The sequence below is a fragment of the Lampetra planeri genome, chromosome 21 (assembly GCF_965212315.1).
Source record: "Lampetra planeri chromosome 21, kcLamPlan1.2.h2, whole genome shotgun sequence".
Classification (NCBI taxonomy): Eukaryota; Metazoa; Chordata; class Hyperoartia; order Petromyzontiformes; family Petromyzontidae; genus Lampetra; species Lampetra planeri.
This window is the reverse complement of record NC_136127.1, coordinates 8,618,329-8,640,516: the sequence shown is the minus strand read 5'-3', so window position 1 is coordinate 8,640,516 and position 22,188 is coordinate 8,618,329. Positions and strand designations below refer to the sequence as shown.

General features: G+C 46.9%; 1 protein-coding gene and 1 long non-coding RNA gene across 2 annotated transcripts; both read right to left on the bottom strand.

The window, feature by feature from the left end:
* Positions 1-2: 2 nt before the first annotated feature.
* Positions 3-1,855, bottom strand: LOC144724638 (uncharacterized). Its single transcript, XR_013586549.1, has 2 exons — positions 1,564-1,855; positions 3-293 (listed from the first exon to the last, which is right to left on the bottom strand). It is a non-coding gene; the product is annotated as an uncharacterized LOC144724638 (long non-coding RNA).
* Positions 1,856-1,918: 63 nt separating this feature from the next.
* Positions 1,919-20,864, bottom strand: LOC144724789 (uncharacterized). Its single transcript, XM_078604177.1, has 17 exons — positions 20,736-20,864; positions 19,789-19,848; positions 18,737-18,829; positions 17,859-17,951; positions 16,664-16,769; positions 15,029-15,117; positions 14,445-14,525; positions 11,688-11,816; positions 10,313-10,561; positions 9,168-9,476; positions 8,106-8,792; positions 7,056-7,190; positions 5,439-5,507; positions 4,583-4,657; positions 4,401-4,475; positions 3,534-3,617; positions 1,919-2,170 (listed from the first exon to the last, which is right to left on the bottom strand). The coding sequence occupies exons 1-17, from the start codon at positions 20,862-20,864 to the stop codon at positions 2,015-2,017; spliced, it is 2,619 nt and encodes an 872-aa protein (XP_078460303.1). The 3' UTR covers positions 1,919-2,014.
* Positions 20,865-22,188: the final 1,324 nt, after the last annotated feature.

Below are 22,188 nucleotides of genomic sequence, written 5' to 3'. Positions count from 1 at the left end.
GGTTCACACAGTAAAAAGGTTTATTTTCACAAGAAAAACGTTGGAAAAAAAGTTCCAAGTAAAATGCAAACGCACGGTTGGTATCTGTTTTTTAACATACAGTAGTGTAATACAATATGCCTTGCGATGCAAACATTTTGGACGTAAAAATTTTATACATTGATTTTTTTTAAACATCAAAGTGGTATCATGGCTAAACTGTCAAATGGCGAACAGCAGTCCTCACGTCCTGTCTTCCTCCGTGCTGTTGGTCGTGTTCACGATGAGAAACCTCAGTGGTGGCTGTTCCTTTCCTGGCAAGGGACAGGATCAATCACTCCTAAGTGAGTGTACTTCACCTTATAACAAACAAAAATGCATACAAGTCTTCTCATACACTTTCGACTGAAACCTTCATTTTAAACCACCTTGCAAACGAATTTGTGCAAATTGCCTAGTTTTCTTTTCGTATAATTTTACATTAGACAGTCCGTATGTTTCGTCCTTTGTCCAACCAATGTCGGGCCGAGCCGTGGGGTGGGAGGGGTACAAAATGTTCCCATGGGAGAACAAGAATTCGGGAGGGGTTATTCTGTGCAAGTTCTCACGGTTCTGCCGTATAGCTCCGATGTGTTCTCAGGTTGTGGTGTTCGGCATCGTGTGTTTCACTCCACAAGCTTCAGAAACTGACTGGAGCACACTTTTGACCCTCTGTTACGTACGTATGTTGAACTTCTTTCGCACTCTACGTAGCCAATGGTGCTGATCGGAGGTGGGGGGAGGGGAGGACAAACTAAACAGTTATAAACAAGTTTTTTAAAATCTGGATTTAAAAGTGCAGTGCTTTCCTAATATCGTGAATGATGAAGATGGTGAGAGTGGAGGATTGGGTAGAAAAGTGGATGAGGTACAGCTTCATCAAAGGCTCGTGTGACTTTTGAGAGGACCGCTCACCCCGAAATCCTCGCCACTCCTCTCCGCCCACCTCAAACCCGCTCGGCTCGTTAAGAGTTGCGGGCTTGCTGGTGTTCGGTAGGTTTGTTAATAGTGTGGCATTCTCTTGTGTGTGCATGTTCATCGCCTGCACGCAAGCGGTGAAACTGGACACGGCTCGCTCTCACGGCCTTCCCTGCCCTTAGAGTGTCCACCGCACTTCAAACATGCTGAACACACCGCTGAGTAACACGTAGGTGGAAAAATCTTGCCGAAAGTTCGTGCCGGTGTGCGTTCGGAGTTGAGTGGTTTAGGAGGAGCTGGGGGGAGGGGGGGCGATGGTCTTTCGTACGACCGATGTCTACTGCAGAGCGACAACTACAATCTCGCGTTCAGGTGGTCAAGCCAGATGACTGCGTCAGGAGCAGCGATCGGAGTGTATCGCTGTGATGTCTGTAATATTTGTGGATCGGGGGCTTTGCAGCGTTATGCACGTTGTACGGTCTGATCCGGATGACCGCAGTCGCACACTAGAGAGTTTTTATGTTCCATTTGTGCATCAGGTATTCCCTTTTTTTTTATCCGCCATAGTTTGTGCAGTGGATGTGGTTCAGGGTGAACCATGAAGCACCTTCGTTGCCGATTGCTCACCGAGGGCTGCCATGAGGCCGAGCAGCGCCGCGAACACGAGAGTGCCCATCAGGAGGCCCATGAGCAGCGACTGGCACTTGCGTCTGCGCGTCGGCTCGCTGTCGCCCGCGTGGCCGATGTACGCCCGGCAGTCGGGGAAGCAGCCCCCGCACACGCAGTACGAGCTGCCCAGTCCTGGAAAACGTGCTTGGGAGGATTGGTACATGTTGTGCTCGTGGTGCGGATAATTCACATGACAGCTCAACGAAGTGGCTTATCGCGTGGAAATGCAAAGCAGCCAAATGCTCTCCGAAACGCACGTTGATTCTGAATGTGGAGGGCAAAATCTGGAGGACCCGGAGAAAAATCCACGCGACCGCGGGGAGAGGCAAATAGATACCGCAGACTCCAAATATCCAGCAGCTTACGCTGGTAACCGTGCGTGCTCTCTTGTTTTCGATGCAATAAACGGTTATTTCGAACCGAGCCTAATGGGAAAGTCGCAGAAAAGCAACATCGTGGAACGTTTATTGAATCTGATGGTCGTACCGTAGCACACGCTGCGCTGGCTTGCCGATCGGGAGACAGCTGGCGGTAGTTTATCCGCAGGCTTCTCTTTCTTGGTTGGCTGTGGACAATGAAACTTGAACAACAGCAACAACAAAAACTTTGCGTGTTGGTGATGTCTCATTTTCCTCGCCAAAGCCAATCGTGTGATCGATTAAAAACAAAATTTTTTAGATTTGAAGCTTTCGTGACTGCAAGGATTCATACTCTTTGGTTTTTTCGGTAAAGTCACGTAGGTTAAAGATGAAAACAAATCAATTAAATCACAAGCTTTTGTCTTCAGGTGAAACCGTCACAAGCAATTTTGCTGTGACGGTTTCACCTGAAGACGGATGCTTGTGTTGCCTCCGAAACGTCGTGATTTAATGTATTTGTTTTCTTTTTTAACCTACGTGACTTTGCCGAAAAAACCAAAGAGTATAAAACCAAAAAGTCTGCTTTTGCAGATCTGGCTCGGGAAGAATGGTTATGCAGCTTTAGCATAAATATAACGTTATTCAACTTTTACCTGCGATATATTATCAACTTCAACTGCATAATTATACACATGTCCGAAGACCAGATTGCCCAAAAAATGTGCTCAGTCTCATCAGAACTTGGAGGCTCAGCCAGGGTTATGCTCGGATGGGCGACCACCACGCATACCAGGTGTGATAGGCTGCTGCGGCGCTATGTGATGGTCAGCAAAACCCATCCTTACAAACCTTTGCACATCTTTGCTTGCTACCCCTCACCAACATGCACTAACCAGCACGGAGGTTGTACGGTCAAATAACTCCCGTGACCTCCACGGTGTGGCGAAGGTTCTCGTCCAGCAGTGGATGAGGAATATTACTGTACATGTGCGTATTGTAACATCCCCAGCGTTTAACGGTACTCTCTTTATTGTCAGCCAACACTGCTATAAACATGGGCATTTTCGTTCTTTTCTATCATGTGCATCAACAGGTGCTTGTGCACAGGCATGTCCACGTACACGTGCACCTCGTGCTCTCTTTTAGCCCCGCCCCCTTCCAATACGTCATCATGTGCAACAACATTGACTTGCGCACAAACACGTCCTCTTCGACGCCTACGAGCACCTCGTGCCCTCTTTTAGCCCCGCCCCCCCCCTCCCGATACGTTCCATTCATTGGCTACCATATTCTGATAAGCTCCCCCCCCCCTCTCCTCCCCCTTAACTTGTATTTAAGAGCTTGCATCTTGAATCCCTGCCTCACTTGATGCAGCAAATCTGGCTGTGACGGTCCCACCTGATGACGGAGACTTGTGTTGCCTCCGAAACGTCGTGATTTTTATTATTTTATTTTTATTAAATTTTATTTCATTTTTTACCTACGTGACTTTAACGAGAGAACTAAGAGTATACTATCTAATGCTGCAGCGGTAATGGTAGATTGAATGCAACGTGTGAATCAAGGTACCTCTTTTGCCGCCGTTTCGTTTGGCTCATTTTCCACGGAGATGTCCAAAGAAATCTGGGGTGGCTCCACTTTTAATGGCTCAGGCTGCAAGATACGCACACCAAGAGTGCTAAAAGTAACAGGTGAACGCACAAGGACTTAAAAATTAGTCTTCTTGGAACAGGTCTGTCGGAAAGACAGCGTCTGACAGACCTGTTCTTCACCTGACGACGGCTGCTTGCGTTGTGGCCGAAACGTCGTGAGAATTATTTTATGTTTTATTATTTCCCTTCTACGTGAATTTACCGAAAGAACCAAGAAGATGACTCCCTTTGAGAGCATCCAGCAGCCAGTTGTCCACGTGACTCAAAACTAAACTTGTATTTTACCAGGTAAGGCTCACTGAGCTACACAGCTCTTTTTGCAGAAGCGACCTGGCCACAAATGATAGGTCGACGAAGTGGCTTACCGCGTGGAAATGTATAGCAGCCAAATACCGTAAACGCGTGATGTTGATTCTAAATGTGGAGGGGATAAATCGGAGGACCCGGAGAAAAGTGCACGCGACCACGGGGAGAGACGAGAGAGACACGCAAACTCCAGATAAACAGACGTCGGGGGTGAGGAATGAAGCGACAATACCAGGTTGAGGGAGTTTGTCAGATCTGTCGGGACACCGGCCTGGCCCTGCAGAAGGCCTCTGCTATGCGGTGGAACATGAACACGGGTGTGACCGGCCAGCATCGTGTGCACAATTCTCATGATTTTAGGGTTGTCTGTAATGCCACGACAAAGATTGTTGACCAGAGAACAATCCAAAACAACATTTTATCCACAACAGGGTTGCTTCATTGAAATGTTTGCTTTCCATGGCAGGCCCACTCTCACCTGTGATGATTCGTTGCCAGATGAAGTAATAGTTTCATTTGACTTTAATTCATCTTCATCGCTGTCTTCGGTGTCCTGCAACAAACACAGTATTTTTCTGAGTTCGGCGCGATAGTTTCAATAGTGTTAAGTCTTATCTCGGGTGATCACTTACAATGTGTATCGTGCATACGGTGACGTACCGTAGCTGATGTTGATGCTGACGATGATTCAGAGCGGCTCGTTGCCGATTCACTGCCATCTTTTGTCAGCTCTGTCTGCATGGAAAACAGAACTGGATTCAGACTCTGTCGCTTCGACGGACCTGGTTTTCACCTGAGGACGGCTGCTTGCGTTGTGGCCGAAACGTCGTGAGAATAATTTTATTATGTTTTATTTTTATTATTTTATTACTTCCCTTCTACGTGACTTTACCGAAAGAACCAAGAAGATGAATCCCTGCAGTCACGAAAACTTTAAATCAAAATAGAACTGGATGTTTTAAGTTATTTTTCGTCGTTTTACAATGAGCTTAATTTCTCGCCGAAAATGTAATTCTCACTATGAGTAGGCACATGACGAGTCCCACAGCCAGAGTGAGACGTATAGACTGGATGTGGTGTGTCATACGCATATATATAATACTGGTAGGAACCTGGTTACACCAGCCCACAGGGGATTATTGTGTCCGTCCGTCCGTCGTGCATCCAAAAATCGGTGGGGTGGGGCTGCGTAGCGAGGGGAGGGTGGAGCTGGGTGGGGAGGGGCTGGGTGGGGAGGGGCTGGTCACCCCGTGGTGCCCTTATAAAACTAAACGTTTGACCTACTCACGCCGGCTTGTGCCCGCCCTCAGTCAGCCATATTTGCGGAATACACCACGCCGCCGTTGACCCTGGCCATTGACCGAGCAACCCAACGTTCCTACCAGCTCCCTCCGCAGGAATGTGCTTCAGGTCACTGACCTGGACAAACCTGCTTGAAATTAATTCCTGTTTTTACGTGACACGAGAGTTCAACCGTTCCTTAGTTGTGTAATTGTCTCAAGTAGGGTCGTCGTACCTGCGCGGACTCTCCAGAGCTTGACTCCGTGTCGCTGGATTCGGACTGTGTGCTCAGACTGCCATCAGTCTTGAGTTCGCAAAGTAAACAAACTTCAGGTCAGATTATTCACGTGACAAATACTTTGAATTGCGTTTCATGATAACGAATTGGCGATCAATTGCGTCCCTTCGTCGATCCGCGAGTAGATTAATGCCTCCCACGCTTTGATCGGTCATGGGAGTTGTTTGACCATAGTTCAGCACGTTATTTGAGTTTGGTGTGAAGGTATGATGTCAAATCGTGGTTGTTAGATTCATCTCGCGTTGTGCTAAACATTGTGTCGCCACTCCATCCTGTTTTTCCTTAGAGGTTTTTTTCTAACAGTGGTTATGATTTATTTGAGGTGGTCAGAGAAGCACATTCATTGTTACTCCCAACAACTGCATACACTTCGGAAGCCACGCTGCCAAGCATAGTGATGCATGATGATGATGAATATAATTATCCCATTCTCATGAGCCATTTGGTAATTGCTTTTAGTTGTGTGGTTCGGAAGGATCCCTCGACACGGCTGTCATCAGTGGACACTGATGACTTAATGCAAAGCTACAACTGCTTGCTCCAAGACACCAACCACAACCCTTCGTTGCCAGAGGCTGAGCAGGAGGTTTTCCTAACGTCAGAGGTCACGTAAGCATTGACCCTATTCGTCAGATTTAATCCAAACCCACATTGACATTGCTCTGCTAAAATCACTGCAATAACAGCGCCGGTGGCTGGTGTTAATGTTAAACTATAATGAAATACCCCTGTGGTTAAATCGGGACGCATTAACTGCACCAATGTAATTTCGCAAAACGGCAAACTGCGTGCGTGGGCGCGTTCAGCCAGACGTTTCCTAAACGCCTCTCGAAAATGGTACGCGGTGGCCTAGTTTGGTTGACATGGGCCCTGGAGCAAGGAATTACATTGGGGGGGGGGGATGGGGGGGGGGTCCTTGCCCCTGCCTGAGTGTCCGTGGTCTAGCTATTGAACTGGACTAAACTATTTGTTTTATTTTACCAGGTAAGGCCCACTGAGCTGTATATAGCTCCTTTTTAGAAGCGACCTGGTCACGTGGTAATGAAGTGGCTTATCAACGTGTGAAATTCATAGCAGCCAAATACCCTTAAACGCGTCCTGTTGATTCTAAATGTGGAGGGGGGGGGGAGGGGGACGGAGGACTCGGAGAAAAATCCACGTGACCACAGGGTGAGAGAGTGAGAGACGCAAACTCCAAATATTCAACAGGCCTATCAGTTGATATGCAAATTCTTTTGTCAAGGCCCTCTTCCCCCTCCAACCCAGCTTAAATATACGCTCCAAGCCTGGATTCTTTCATTCAGACGCTGTCTTCCCGACAGACCTGTTCTTCACCTGATGACGGCTGCTTGCGTTGTGGCCGAAACGTCGTGAGAATTATTTTATTATGTTTTATTTTTATTATTTTATTATTTCCCTTCTACGTGACTTTACCGAAAGAACCAAGAAGAAGAGGCCTATCAGTGGTCGGAGATCGAAACCACGACCTCCTGCATACCAGGCGAGAGAGTGAACATCTCGCCACCGTGGCGCCCCAAGGTTATCGGCGCTCACCTGGGCCCCGTCGTGAAGGTGAGCCGAGTAGGAGGGGCGGCTGTGCCGTGGCGACCTCATCACCACGGGGCCCCCAGGGCACGGCAGCTCCTTCCAGCTTCCCGGCTGCTGCAGGTGGCCGTTGTGAGTCTCCGTCTGCGAGATGGGAAATCTCATACTATTAGGTTTTTTCGGTAAAGTCGCGTAGGGAAAAATAAACAAATAAATACTAAAAATTATATAAATAATAGAAATAAAACAATAAATCACGACGTTTCGGAGGCAACACAAGTCTCCGTCATCAGGTGGGACCGTCACAGCTAAATGTACTGTATTAAGTGAATCTTTGCAGTCACGAAAGCTTCAAATCTAGAATGGGGAATCTCATCAAATTGACGGATTCTCGGTTCGTATTCGGGCACGTGCGATAGAACTTTTGTGTCTTTCATTCGTTTTATTTCACCCAAAGATTAACTTGTAACGCAAAAAATTTCAGCACGTGGCATATGTAGAAGGGCAAATGCCCATAACATCGCGGATTATATTTTTTTTCAGGACAAAGTGTTGTTAGGGAGCATGAGTTTACTGCTAGTTGTGCTTGTGCACGACTGCCAACGCAGCATTGACAAACGATGTGATTAAGTTACCCCACTGTATTCTGCTCCAGGTCTTTAAAAAATATGAGACCAGCCCAAATGGGCTCTCAGGTGTTTTTAAATGAATATCGCTGTGCTCTCGAGATCGGAATTATGCAATAAAATCTTCATATACCGAGTGGCTGAGGGGCAACATGCTAGCGCACTGTGCTACGAACCCGATGACCCAAGATCGATTCCACGACCAAAACATCGACAATACTCTGAACCAATCTTCGACCCACACCACCCACTCGTGTGCCATTCAGGCCTCAATATATCGGTGCTCGTCTTTGTAACGCCCCAACGGTCTGTTACGAAGGCAACACAGGGGATATTTGTATCAACCTATCTCAAACTGCTGTCTAATTACAATTATAATCCTTTCGGTTACCTTTATAGGCAAACCCCTGCAGAGAAAATGTTGTAACCTTACCTCCGTGCGCTCGGCGGCGTTGGCTCTACTCTTGCCACGCTTCCTGCGGTGAACGTGCCTCTTGGCCTTCTTTAAAACGCCCGGGCAGTCCTTCCCGCGGCTCGTGCTCCTTCGGCTGTCGCCGCCGCCGCCGCCGCCGTGAATCAGAATTATCGGCGCCGTCCACTCCGGATCCTCCTTCCTGCAGTCCGCCTCGGGGACCTCCGTGAGCTCGCGATGGAACTGGAACGTGGAACTGCGCCGGCGGCTGGCGGCTTGCGGGAAGCTGCGACGGCGCCCGGCGGGGGCGACCGAGCCGTGGCCGGCCTCGCCGGCGCGCAAGAAGCTCTCCGGCGGGAGCGAGAAGGGCGCGTCTGGGTCCGGAGGCTTCTGCCCGTCCACTTGGTGGAACGTTAACACCGAGTCGCGGGCGCCGCTCGAGCTGGTCTTTCTCGTAGAGGGAGCAGTCCTGTGCCTCTTGCGTCGCCTCTTCTTCTGTTTGGGGGTCGTGAGGTCGCGCAAACCGGGCCGGTTGGGCTGCGATTCTGACGAAACTTTGGCTGCTGCCGGATGCTTCTCGTTGGCCTTGCCCGGTCCAGTGGCTGAGTCCGGGCCACTACGGCCAGGGTGAATGTTGGCGCAAAATGGTTTGGAGGCAGCGGTGATGGTTCTCTCAGGCAACGCCACTTGTCCCATGGGAGTTTGTAACTGGATGGCAAAATATAAAGATGCGTGATTAACATCATTTTCAGTTTTTTTTTTTTACGATGAGACAAAAATCGTGAGCGAAGTTTGATCTTCTGCTGGGTTAGGCTGCGTGTTGGGCATTTCTTCTTTCAAGCTTTTGTCGCGTGCCAACGTGAGCTACTTCAACTCCTGAAGATGTTCGCAGTAGTGCGTTGCAAAACCCCGGATAATTAATTGCTCGATCCGGAAGAGCGCACTTGGATTGTGAAAAAAACCCGCCTGCTAAACAACATTACCCAGCAATTACTCTAATCATGTTTAGTCATTCTTTGTCATTCTTATCATTGTCGAATTCTGGACACTCTTCCACTGAATTCTGTCTTCGGTGGCACTTACCGATAGGTCATCTTGCCGTGTTCCGTGTCGCACCTCTTGCCGCGTCCTGCTCCCGGTGCTGGGAGGCAGAGTGCTGGATGGAGGTAGGGTGCTGAGTGGCAGCATGCTGCTGGGCGGGTGCAGGAGGCTGAAGCGCCTGGCGTCGTGACCCTGGGAGCCGTGCGCGAGGTGACTCCGGACTTGGTGGCTCAGAGCGATGAAGGGAGGCAGCGGCGTTTGGTAGAGCACGGGCACCCGTCCGTACCCGGACAGGGCCCATGTTGGGGTCGTGGCTTCGCTGGCCCATTGCTTCCTGGGGTATCCAGGCTGCTGTCACAGACCAACCACCGGCAGTTTACATCGGGAGCGCCCGTCTCAAAAGAGCCAGAAGCGTAGCTTCTTGTTTCGTATGGCTGATTGTAGATGCAGCACAACAGCTATAATTTCACATTCAGGTGAGTGGATCAAGAGCGTAGCTGATGAAAGACAACAGACAAGCGGGCGTAACAACGCATTTGCATTTTTCGAAACGGTATTTTAAATATATATTCCAGCCATTCTCAATACACAGCTGGATGGAAGGCCTCCCCACGCACAATGTCAGCCATGGGATTGTGCATTGTTTATTTTACTTCACCACGTGGGTCCGTGGAAGCTGGGGCAGGATAAGTTTTGATATCGCTCGCCACAGATGTTAGCCTTGAAACTCGGGTCGCCGGGATCTTACTGCAGCGTATTAACCACTTTACCACCACTCGGCTATCATAGCATTAATCGCCATTGTTAATGTTTTGTTTATCAGGCCGTGCATTGGGATGCGTGGCCAAAGCCATTCACGAATACCTGGCTTTTCGGTGGAGAAAACGAATTTATAAGGGGAGCAACACACAAATCCCCACTCGGTTGTATTAAATAATGTTGCCTTACTGTCATCATGTCGACACCTTGTAGCCCAACCCAGAGACTGTCCAAGCAGTCTCTGACTCAGCCTTTCGAGGACGGTCGCATTCATGGTCGTGGCACGTTAAGCTATGTATTCACATCGCTCACATAATCGCAATTAGTACATTCGCGAGTTTGGGGCACGGCGAAATGTGGAGGCTGCGCCATATTTGCATTGGATGTGAACCTGGGAATTGATTTCCTGCCAGGGTGTGCGCCAATACCATGGTGCCATCCCGCTGCACGGGCTGCAGCGGTTGGGATGCGGCGTAGCGGCGGCCAGGAGTCCTGCTGCTGGGCTCGTTCACGTGCCGGGTCTGCTGCAGGTCTGGATACAGCCCGGCCGGCGTCATCGTGGGGAGGTGTGGGGCTGCTGGGTGGCACGCTGGCGTGTCGGCCTGAGCCGGCGACATCCCCAGCCGCATGGACTCCGCGCGAGGTGGCCAGTAGAATAGCGGGGGTCCATTGCCCATCTGGGCAAAAAGACAAAGATCCCCCCGTAAAATTCTAGATTTGAAGCTTTCGTGACTGCAAGGATTCATATTCTTAGGTTTTTTCGGTAAAGTCACGTAGGTAAAAATTTTAAATTAATAAAGGTAAAATAAAATAAAAAATCACGACAGTTCCACCTGAAGACGGAAGCTTGTGTTGCCTCCAAAACGTCGTGATTTTTATCTTATTTTTATTTTACTTTTATTAATTAGAATTTTTTACCTACGTGACTTTACCGAAAAAACCTAAGAATATGAATCCCCCGTATAGCCTGTAACAGACTGTTGGGGCAAGTGCTGTTAGCGAGTAGCACCTACGAAGGCCGGCAACGGCACACGTGGGGGTGGGTGGCCAGCACCACGCCCGGCCGCCTTTGTCTCCCCGGTGGTGATGTTTACACACCGCACCAGGTACTCATTTGAGGCCGAGTCGATCTAGGGGAGGCCCAGGACCGGTTCAGATAATCGTCACTGGTGTTGGCCGTGAGCAGGAATCGAACTCGGGTCGCCGGGTTCATAGCGCAGCGTGTTAAGCGCTCCACCACCGCTCCACACACAAGCGCACACGCAGGAGCTCAAGGGGCACCGCGTACGTTTGTTCAAGGGTGCAGTGCGGTGACCGCTGAGGTCCTTTGTAATAAATTACACGTTCATTCCCACTGCGTAATTCATGAAGCGTGAAAAAATATATATAACCGTTTCCACGAAAGAAAAACACCCGTCAGCTCTTGTTTAAAAACCCACCATGGATTTCTCGCGAGTACGGCAAGACCCTTGGCACGGAGGTCACGGTGGTCATGGAAATCGTGAATTTCAATGAAGTCCGTGAAATATGGGAAATAGTTCTACGCCGAGACGGGTGGGTGGTGTTGAGAACAGGGTGTTGTAGATTTAAAAAAATATCAAGCAAGTCTTAGATTTCATTTTAAAAATCCGTGTTAGGCAGGGGTGGGGGCCGGACGGTGGCAGTGGAGGATGGGCAGCCCCCCCCCCCCCCCCCATTATTCCATGACCATTCTGTGAAAGAAAAAAAAATCCCTCGTGAATTAAGACAAAAAAAACAATTACCGTGCCAAAACCGCGAGCATGAGCGGCCGTGCAAGCACACCTGGTAGTAGGTGGGGTCGGCGACCGTGTCGATGGCCTGGCAGGCGGGCGCCACCCTGCGTACCGACGGCAGCAGCCGCTTGCCTGCGCGCCTCTGCCTGATCCTGCGCAGGAGCTTGAGGAATCGCGCCTGTCGGAGGAGCGCGTGCGTCAAGGGAGCATGCGCGCACACGCACGCCTGTTGAACTTCTTTTTTAAATCCTTTATATTAAGTTCACTTGCGCGCTTGCTTGCTTGCTTACGACCGTGCAAATCTTTCGGTCGTTTTTTAACCCACTTCTCGTGATCCAATCGAGCTGACATTTTGCACACAGACTCGTTGTGCGTGACAATTAATGTTCGTGAAATTGTTTTTCCAAAATTTTACACTTTTTAGGACAAAAATATTATATTTAATTACCAATTGCTTAATGGTGCCATGCAATCATCTGACCCATAGGTGGCAGCCATCTCAAGCCAGAGGACGAGAGGACTCTAGCCGCCACGCATATAAAGGATTTATAGTGAAAAACTTTGTTTTTACGGGTTATACTTGTACACCGTGCGTTTGCCAACTGCGCTTATCGCAGGTGCGGGGGCGGAGGGGGAGGGACAACAGACTGAACACGAAAATAAGTTCTAAAGAAGTGAGTTTGCAGTAATTCTAGATTTGAAGCTTTCGTGACTGCAAGGATTCATATTCTTAGTTTTTTTCGGTAAAATAAATGATGATACTTGATACAGCAAGCGTGCTGTGACGGTTCCACCTGAAGACGGAAGCTTGTGTTGCCTCCGAAACGTCGTGATTTTTATTTTATTTTTTATTAATTTAAATTTTTTACCTACGTGACTTTACCGAAAAAACATAAGAATATGAGTTTGCAGTCTAGATTTGAAAGTGCGTCCTTCCAGTGGCTGCTGTATATCGTAAGAGCAGCCACTGTAGCCCAGCTATGTGGAGGCAAGGATTGGTGGGTCGCACAAATGTTGTAAAACTCACTTCATGCAGGCGTCGAGGAGGTGCCATATTTCTGGCTTGCCAGGGGAAGGCGGTACAGCAAAGTTGACTATCATCTGTCCCTTTTGTATGGGATAGAGTGTTGCCCCCTCGCATGCGCGGGTTTCCCCTGAGTGCTCCGGTTTCCTCCCATGGGATCGTGATTACAGTATCGTAACAATTCTGTGATGGGATGTCCGTTTAATGTAAACACTCCTTAATTGGCTACGAACATCTTAATATATATAGAGGATCGCAGAACTTGTCTAATTGTTGGCGCCGGCTGACCGTGTGACTGCCTTCCTGCTTGTCTGCGGTTCCTCGCACTTCTGGGTCGTTCCCTCTCTCTTCGAGTGTATAATTATAATAATGTATAATATATTATTTATTTTGATTTAAAGCTTTCGTGACTGCAGGGATTCATCTTCTTGGTTCTTTCGGTAAAGTCACGTAGAAGGGAAGTAATAAAATAATAAAAATAAAAATAAAACATAATAAAATAATTCTCACGACGTTTCGGCCACAACTCAAGCAGCCGTCCTCAGGTGAAGAACAGGTCTGTCGGAAAGACAGCGTCTGTCGGAAAGACAGCGTCTGAATGACCCTGACTTTCCGACATACCTGTTCTTCACCTGAGGACGGCTGCTTGCGTTGTGGCCGAAACGTCGTGAGAATTGTTTTATTATGTTTTATTTTTATTATTTTATTACTTCCCTTCTACGTGACTTTACCGAAAGAACCAAGAAGATATATTATTTCTGTTACAGATAGCATGTGCCACGTGCAACCCGCGGGAATAAGAGGAGTTATAATTCACTGGGCAGCTATTGAATATAAATCCACGCAACTGCTGGCTACTTATACTCAGTGCTGAGCCTACCGTCCTTGTGCTCCTGTGTGTTTAAAGGTTCTGTCACCAGCATAGTCGGCACTTATGACAATTTCGATTTAAAGCTTTCGTGACTGCAGGGATTCATCTTCTTGGTTCTTTCGGTAAAGTCACGTAGAAGGGAAATAATAAAATAATAATAAAAAACATAATAAAATGATTCTCACGACGTTTTTGCCACAACGCAAGCAGCCGTCCTCAGGTGAAGAACAGGTCTGTCGAGGAGACAGAGTCTGAATGACAACCCCAGCTTAAAAAAGACGCTCCAAGCCTGGGGTTGTCATTCAGACTCTGTCTCCCCGACAGACCTGTTCTTCACCTGAGGACGGCTGCTTGCGTTGTGGCCGAAACGTCGTGAGAATTATTTTATTATGTTTCATTTTTATTATTTTATTATTTCCATTCTACGTGACTTTACCGAAAGAACCAAGAAGATTATGACAAGTTGTTGAAGGGAGAAAAACCGACGAACAAAGAGCCCCACAATATTTGTCCAAAATGTTGCGGGTGTCTTCTCTTCGCAGTATCGGACCACGCTGGGGGTGTCGAGCCACCCACCGACAGCCACGGAGGCTACGTCCCTGGAATGCGTGCGTACAACGTGCGCGTGTTCTTCATCGGGCAAACATCTCTCGCTGCAGCCAGCCAGAACTACTGACGCATTCGCATCTGAAGTACGCGGCCAATCGAATGACGAATATTCGTAAAGGCCGGGACAGAAGTGTGCATTCCTGAAAAGGCGAGACCTTTCAAGAAAAACAACGGAACGACGAAAATTGGTCGATATATGCATGAACGTAACTTTTTTTCAACGGCGAGATATTCAGCAACATTTAGCCGAAAGCTGTTTCCTCACAAGTGTGTCGTTTTGCAAAAAAAATAAAAATCCTCACCAAAATGGAGAGCTTATTTGGCTTCTCTGTGGCCTGCGCTGGCAGGCTGTCCCGAGGTGTCGCGTAGTGCCAGGGAAAGATCTGAGAACACAAAAAAATCGACGGAGGCGAAGGAAACTATTTTCTCCTCTCCTGTGCGACTACTGCGGCTACTTAGACGCGTGCCATCATTGGCCTTGGACGAATGACACGCGCATAAATATTCGGCAAGACATTGTAAGCGATGAATTCAATCTTTGTATTTCAAATGTGGCCAATTGAAAGTAAAAGTCTATTTCACTAGGGAGACCTGCATTAACAGAGCAATACACAAATACGTGTAATAAACATTAATTAACAGCAACATTATATCGATCAATGATGAAAACAACAACAACAACACCCCTTAAAATGCGTGAGTGCAGTGATAACTGAACAAATTATATGTGTACATACATTTTTTAAAACTTAATTTAAGTGATATTTTTTGTTACGTTTGACTAAGCCGCGGTGTGTTATGCCACGCAGGGACACGAGTGGCAAACACGCCGCGGGGCGAGAGAGGCGAGAGGATCGGTGGACTCGAGTGCCCCTCGCAAACAAACCTGTGGCAAGTGTGTTTGTGAAGCATTTAAAATTCCCCCGTCCAGAGGCATCGTTTCAGAATGGACATAGTCGGACGAGTAAGTTGTGTCTGTAAATAGAAACGGATAAAATGAATGCCCACACTTACGACTGTTTTTCTTTTGTGTGTGTGTGTGTGTGGGAAAACAGCGTGGATGACTGCATCGACACACATTTGAAATCGCGATCACCAGCACTCCCGGCTCAAGGGGTCACAGCCACACTGAGCGAGTTGGAGGTGTCTCACTGAGTTAATGGTTCCCAGTTTAACAAAATACAGCAGAACCCCTCTTAACGAAGGTAATTGGTTCCACGAAACCGGTCGTCAAGTGATTTGGTCGTTAAGCGAGGATAGGAAATACACTTTTTCACCCAAAAACGTACTCTATAATATTTAAACAATGGATATTAAGACACAAAGATACTATAGAGTGAAACCACAACATTTAAAAATTTTCTCTGAAGAGTGAATCCACAACATTTATATATTTTTTTAAATTCTCAAAAATTGTAAATGTTGTGTGAATTCACTCTTCAACATACCGGTGGGCTAAAGTAGTGAACTATTTGTCTTGTGTCAACGTGACACTTTTTTGCTGATTGGCCGTGTCGGGTGGTGGAGGGTTACGACACATTTATAAATAACACGATCTAACCCAAAAACGTTTATTATAACAACTAATTGCCAGTTTATTGGTCACATGATAGATATGATCTACAAAGTTTGCCTCCTAATTCGTCACGTATAGCAGTTCTACAATTACCAACAATTTTTATGTTACCAGGTAAGGCCCACGAAGCTGTCTAGCTCTTTTTCAGAAGCAACTTGGCCACAAATGATGGCTCAATGAAGTGGCGTATTGCGTGGAAATATATTGTAGCCAAATAGTCTAAATGCATGTTGACTCTAAATGTGAAGGGAAAAACCGGAGGACCCAGAGAAAAATACATGCTACCACGGGGGAGAGAGAGAGAGACATACAAACTCCAAATATACAGGCTTCAGGATCGGGATCGAACCCACGAGATGTTAAATACCAGGCGAGGTATTTAACATCTCGCTACTATGCTATGATTACCACTTTTTATTCATGAGTACCACTTTGCAGGCGAGTCAGGAGTAGTTTTGTATAGACTCGTCCCCGTCATAGGAATGTGGATATTCCATCGCTGGCTCATGATTGTAAACAGGATATGATTACCACCTGAATGTTCAATTAAGCAGGAAATTACTTTCGTTTACTGCACTTCAGTGTTGAACCTACTATTCATGTGTATTTAAAGGTTCCATCATCAACACAATCAGCATTTTAGTCCTTGGGACAGTTTAATTATACGAATAATAATTAACAAGTTGACAACCCACTAATTTCCAGTGGTTATCACAACATTCACTACTGTTGGCCACATTAAGATGTTGGAACCGCTAATGTTATGCCACCTCAGTTGGTACGCGAAGAGTGAAATATCTTGTTTTGGGCTCATGGACATTTTATGTCAACTTGTTGATGGGATAAAAATGCAGAGTCAAAAAAATACCAGGGTTTTTGGGTCCATATATTCATGGGTATCATCTGCAAGCCACATCTAAACTGCTACCACCCACAGTGGAGGACCTGTCTGGGTGTCCTGGCACATGCGGCCATCCTGCAGAATGTTGGTTTGTCCAGAAGCCTGGGTTTGTGTTGGCGACCATGTCTGAATGCCTTGATCCAAACGCATCTAAAAAAACAAAGAACCGACCTTTTTCCAATTACGCGTTGTATGCATGTTTGTTGAACTTCTTTCGCACCGTACGTCGCCAAACCGTTCTAATCGGAGGTGTAGAAAGGGTGGGGGTGTACTCAAGAAGTAAACGATATGTAAGGTTAACCAGTATGATCGGCTGAAACGGTTTTAAAACCATATTCATGATGCCTCTCGAGACAATGATACAATGCGTGTCCCAGAATAAACGCACGCATCTTAGATAACAAAAAATTATAGGAATTATGGATTCAGAATATTTATTTAGACTGAAAGAACCCAATGAGGCTATGAAGCTCTTTGCTCACAGATGTCCGGTCGGAAACGGGCATCAGCGAGTTACATTGACAAGAAATACAAAAAAAAACGATACGAGAGCAAGATCGAGACAAAGTAAGCGAACCACGAAAGTAAATAAGCATGTAAATAAAGTGCAGTGGTACAAATTGATTCTAGATTTGAAGCTTTCGTGACTGCAAGGATTCATACTCTTAGGTTTTTTCGGTAAAGTCACGTAGGTAAAAATAAATAATACAAATTAATAAAAAATACGTGACTTTACCGAAAAAAACCTAAGAGTATGGTACAAATTGCTCAAGCACATACATTCCGGCCGATTTGTCAACACCGAATGAAATGCTTCGGCAAGGCAGAAAAATAACAACAGTCCCAGACCACATCGAGATTGCTTTGCACGTCAAGGTAACGCATTCTGCATACAGCCTTGTCATACATAATAGCCTCGTGATAATAATGATAATTTACGATTTATAAAGCGCCCTAAAACAACCATTCTCAGGGCGCTATGTATGAAAAGGCGGAAATAGTTTAATATCAATGGATGAGAAAGACGTTTGAAAATAACTAGAGAGAGAGAATATCATTTTAAACAGATACGTTTTCGGTTGAGATTTGTAGTGATGGCCAAACGCTCAAAACAATGTGACGTCATATTTCTGTTCGTTTGTTAAATCTTGCAATCACTTTACAATTATCTCACTCACAGTTTTGTGTTAAGACTTAGCCGAGCACTGCAATGTAAATTGCTCTGCACATTTGTTTTACCTCCGTTTGCTTCTTGAGGCCAAAAGTGCACTGCGCCTTTGAGGTTTCCAACGAACGTTCAAAGCTCCCATCCGTCATGATCATCGCGTCTCTCTGTATGAACAAAAAATGTTCAACGAATTTCAGACCTTGAAAAATAAATTTCCATTTATAGAAATCAACATCGGCTGCGTGGTGTGATTAGCGCAGGCCCTGATGGTATTAAATGGGACCCCTGTCCAATTTCCACCATCCCACCCCACAATATTTATAACACCTGAGCCACTCTGTCCTGTGGAACTGTGTACAGTTTCACCACCTGCACACTCAATCGTTGTGCCACAGATCAACAGCATCATCGCCATCATCGTTATAAAGTACCACTATGAACAGGACCATCATTGTCAATATCGTCTCACTCTTTTCAGGTTGCACCGCCTGTTTGTTCGGCACGATGTCCCACGTGCTGGAAGCTTCTTCAGTCACGGACATCACGCTGAACGCGGCGGGAGTATATACTCTTCGTTCTTTCGGTAAAGTCACGTAGGTAAAAAATGAAATTAAAATTAATAAAAATAAAAATACAAGCATTTAAGAGCTTGCATCTTGAATCCCTGCCTCACTTGATGCAGCCAATCTGGCTGTGACGGTCCCACCTGATGACGGAGACTTGCGTTGCCTCCGAAACGTCGTGATTTTTATTTTATTTTTTATTAATTTTAATTTCATTTTTTACCTACGTGACTTTACCGAAAGAACTAAGAGTATGAATCCTTGCAGTCACGAAAGCTTCAAATCGGGAGGAGATCTGTCCGGCACAAGCGCGAAAACCTACGTGGTATAATCTCACTGTGATCGATTTAACGAGTGACGGACGGGAGAGTTGTTTGACTTCTCACCTGTGCCGGCAGGTCGTCGGTCTGCGTGGACGAGCAAGCCTGGGTGTTGGGACTGGCTGGGGTCCAGTGCCACTGTCTTGGACCATGCACGGACTGCACATGCGTGTGATAAGACACACAGACGGATCACCGGAACACACCACGACGGGTAGGTCAGAGTTTTGCAAGCAGTTATACACTCGCGCATACGATGATGATGGTGATGATTCACATTGGTGACTCGAACGTGCTCGAAGAGAGAGGCAAAGCCACAATTGGAGGAACAACAAAAAAAGTGACTGATGTGGAAGCACCAGGGCTGAGACTGAGACAGGGCCTGGAAGGGAGTGGTTCGAAGTGGTGAGCCAGGTTATTAATATTTTGCCGTCTTTTCCTGGATTTTCTGTTTGCACATAGTCACATAGTCACTTTAAGATGTTTTCTTGTTCATGTTTTAGTTTTTTGTTTGTTGCGGTTGCACCCGATTCAAGAGCCGAATGGCTCACAGGGCTATACCTAATAAATGAAAACTGAAACTGAATGAAGATCTCTGGAGTGGAAGTGGGAGATGATGGCTCAAGATAACAACGAGTGGAGCACGCGAGCAGGAAGGCAGACACCACACGAGTGGGAAATTTGCCAAAAAGACGTTAATGGCTGGGGTCTTTGTGAGCTCCCTGTGTGCGTGTGTGTCCTTGAAAAATTACACTTAGATATTCGGCATGTTATAATGCATAGATTAACAACTGATTAAAATAAATAGATTACTACGTTTACAATACATATATCGAATCATGCGTGTAACAAAAATATGATTTATTAATTATATTCGATGATATGCGATTTAGGGTAATGGAGCGTATGTGGCGGAACAAACTAAAAAAACGAGAAATTGTACAAATGACAGTAAACATTTCACGCGAAGTAAATCTATTCTGGAATTGTATTGCGACCTCGAACGATGCGTGCCAATTCGTGGAACCACGAGACTGATGAATCACCGCGTGTTTAATGAACCACGTGCAGACAAATGGAAACGTCATATCTATTCAGCATCGTCAATAAATGTTTACCTTGTACCTGTCTGAGAACAGGTCATTTGCTTGTATAGAAAAATTGTGTTGCATCGATGGCTGCAAAGGCACACAGGAGAAAAGAAATTTGCAAGCAAAATGTAATAATCATGTACATATATTAACTAATAATACTCTATTTTACCTTCATTTATCAAGATAAGTCTCGATGAGTGTCAACATTATTTTTCAGTAGGGTCCAGCATTGCCATGTTTAGCCAATTCTATTTGGCATGTAGGAAAACCGGAGTACCTGGAGTAAACCCACGCATATGAAGAGCTAACTCTCAAATTGCCATACAAATAGATTCACGAATCCATTGCTGTGTTGTAGGCTCGCAGCACGAGCCTACGACGCCTGGAGTCTCCCAGCAAAACGGGCAACTCTGGATCAACGTCAGCATGTGGTTTGGAACAGTTGGATCGACGTTGAGCCCCAACGTTGGCCCAACATTCAATCCTTCCTGTGCTCCAATCGCATGCACGAAGCGGGCGCGTCTTTGCCAAGCTTCCAATATCTGTTCTAGATTTGAAGCTTTCGTGACTGCAAGGATTCATATTCTTAGGTTTTTTCGGTAAAGTCACGTAAAAATTAATTAAAGTAAAATAAAAATAAAATAAAAATCACGACGTTTCGGAGGCAACACAAGCTTCCGTCTTCAGGTGGAACCGTCACAGCACGATAGCTGTATCAAGTGAAACGTCGTGATTTCTATTTTATTTTTATTTTACTTTTATTAATTTAAATTTTTTACCTACGTGACTTTACCAAAAAAACCTAAGAATATTCCAATATCTGCCCAACGGTGATCTAGTCGCTCGTAAACCGTACTTGGCAATATCCCGTGTGGGCCAATAGAAACGCAGCCAAACCGCGTGCTGGAACTTAAAACAAAAAAGAGGATTCCAATTCCACCGCGACTTTCGTCCCGAGTTCCCGGTCGCACCTTGCGCGGGGGCTGCTCCGTTTGCGGCCACGTGGAGGTCGCTGCCCTCTCGCGGCTCCGAGTGGCCTGCGCCGGCGTGGCGATGACGAGCGCCCGAGCCCTCTGCTGGGAGCCCTCCCGGATTACCATGGTCCGCAGGTGCACCTCCTCGCACCTCTTTTCCGCGTTGCCCTGTGCGCCGTGTGCGGGCACGGCGGTCAGAAAGACCCCGAAAAAGCTTTCGGCCTCGGTTCCCTTGCCGGCCCGGTCGTTGCTGGGAGTGCCACCGATCTCGGGTTTCGTCAGTTGCGCAATAGTAACAACAACAATAATAATACGCCACTCGAAGACAACTCACGAATACGAAGTTTTCCCCTCTTTGCGGCCATTGTGAGATATTCTCAACAATGCGCACCTCCGATTAGCACGGTTGGCTACGTACGGTGCGAAAGAAGTTCAACATACATACAAACATACACACGTGTACATCCATCTTATTCTTAGGTTTTTTTCGGTAAAGTCACGTAGGTAATTTTTTTAAAATAAAATAAAAAATCACGACGTTTCGGAGGCAACACAAGCTTTCGCCTTCAGGTGGACGGAAGCTTGTGTTGCCTCCGAAACGTCGTGATTTTTATTTTATTTTAATTTTAATTTTTTTACCTACGTGACTTTACCGAAAAAAACCTAAGAATATGAATCCTTGCAGTCACGAAAGCTTCAAATCTAGAAATACATCCATCTTCTCGTACGTCCGGGGGTCGGTCTTTGTACCACAGAGGTGGAAACCGCCGGGCTTCGTGTTTGTGTACGGTAAGCTTTGCGCGAGCGGTACCAGCTGCAGAGCTCCACTGCCGAGACGAAGCTTGTGCCTCCGCCTGGCCGCCCTAGCCTTGGGTCTCCAGCTCCAGTGGATCGATGTCAGGTGCTGCGTCGTGGGCACAACGGCGATAACCACAGACGGGGAGTCAGCGTCGAGCGCACGGCTTTCGTTCGCTCTTGAACAGAGGTCGCAACCGGGTACCCGATACCCGTACCCTACCCGATACCCGGCTACCCGCACCCGGCCGGGTACGGTTACCCGTTTGCGACCCTGGTGCGGCCGGGTACGGGTACGGATAGGCCGTGAGTCACTGGTGAGTAACTGTTTGTCACTCATTTCCCAACGTCTTGTCTCTTCTCACAATTCAAGTTCTTAGAATCAACCCACCCGCGCCTGCAACATGGCTTCATCCCAGATGTCGCAATCAGGTACCCGATACCCGTACCCTATCCGTTCCCGGCCGGGTACGGGTAGGTTACGGGTACGGCCGGGTACGGGTACCCGATTGTGACCCTGGTGCGGCCGGGTACGGGTAAGGAATCAAAACCCGTTTGCGACCTCTGCTCTTGAACGAGGAGCTCGGAGGCGCGAGGGAAACCACGGGCAGCTGGGAAGGCAGCAGCTAGGCTGTGAGCCAGCACCAACAATTGC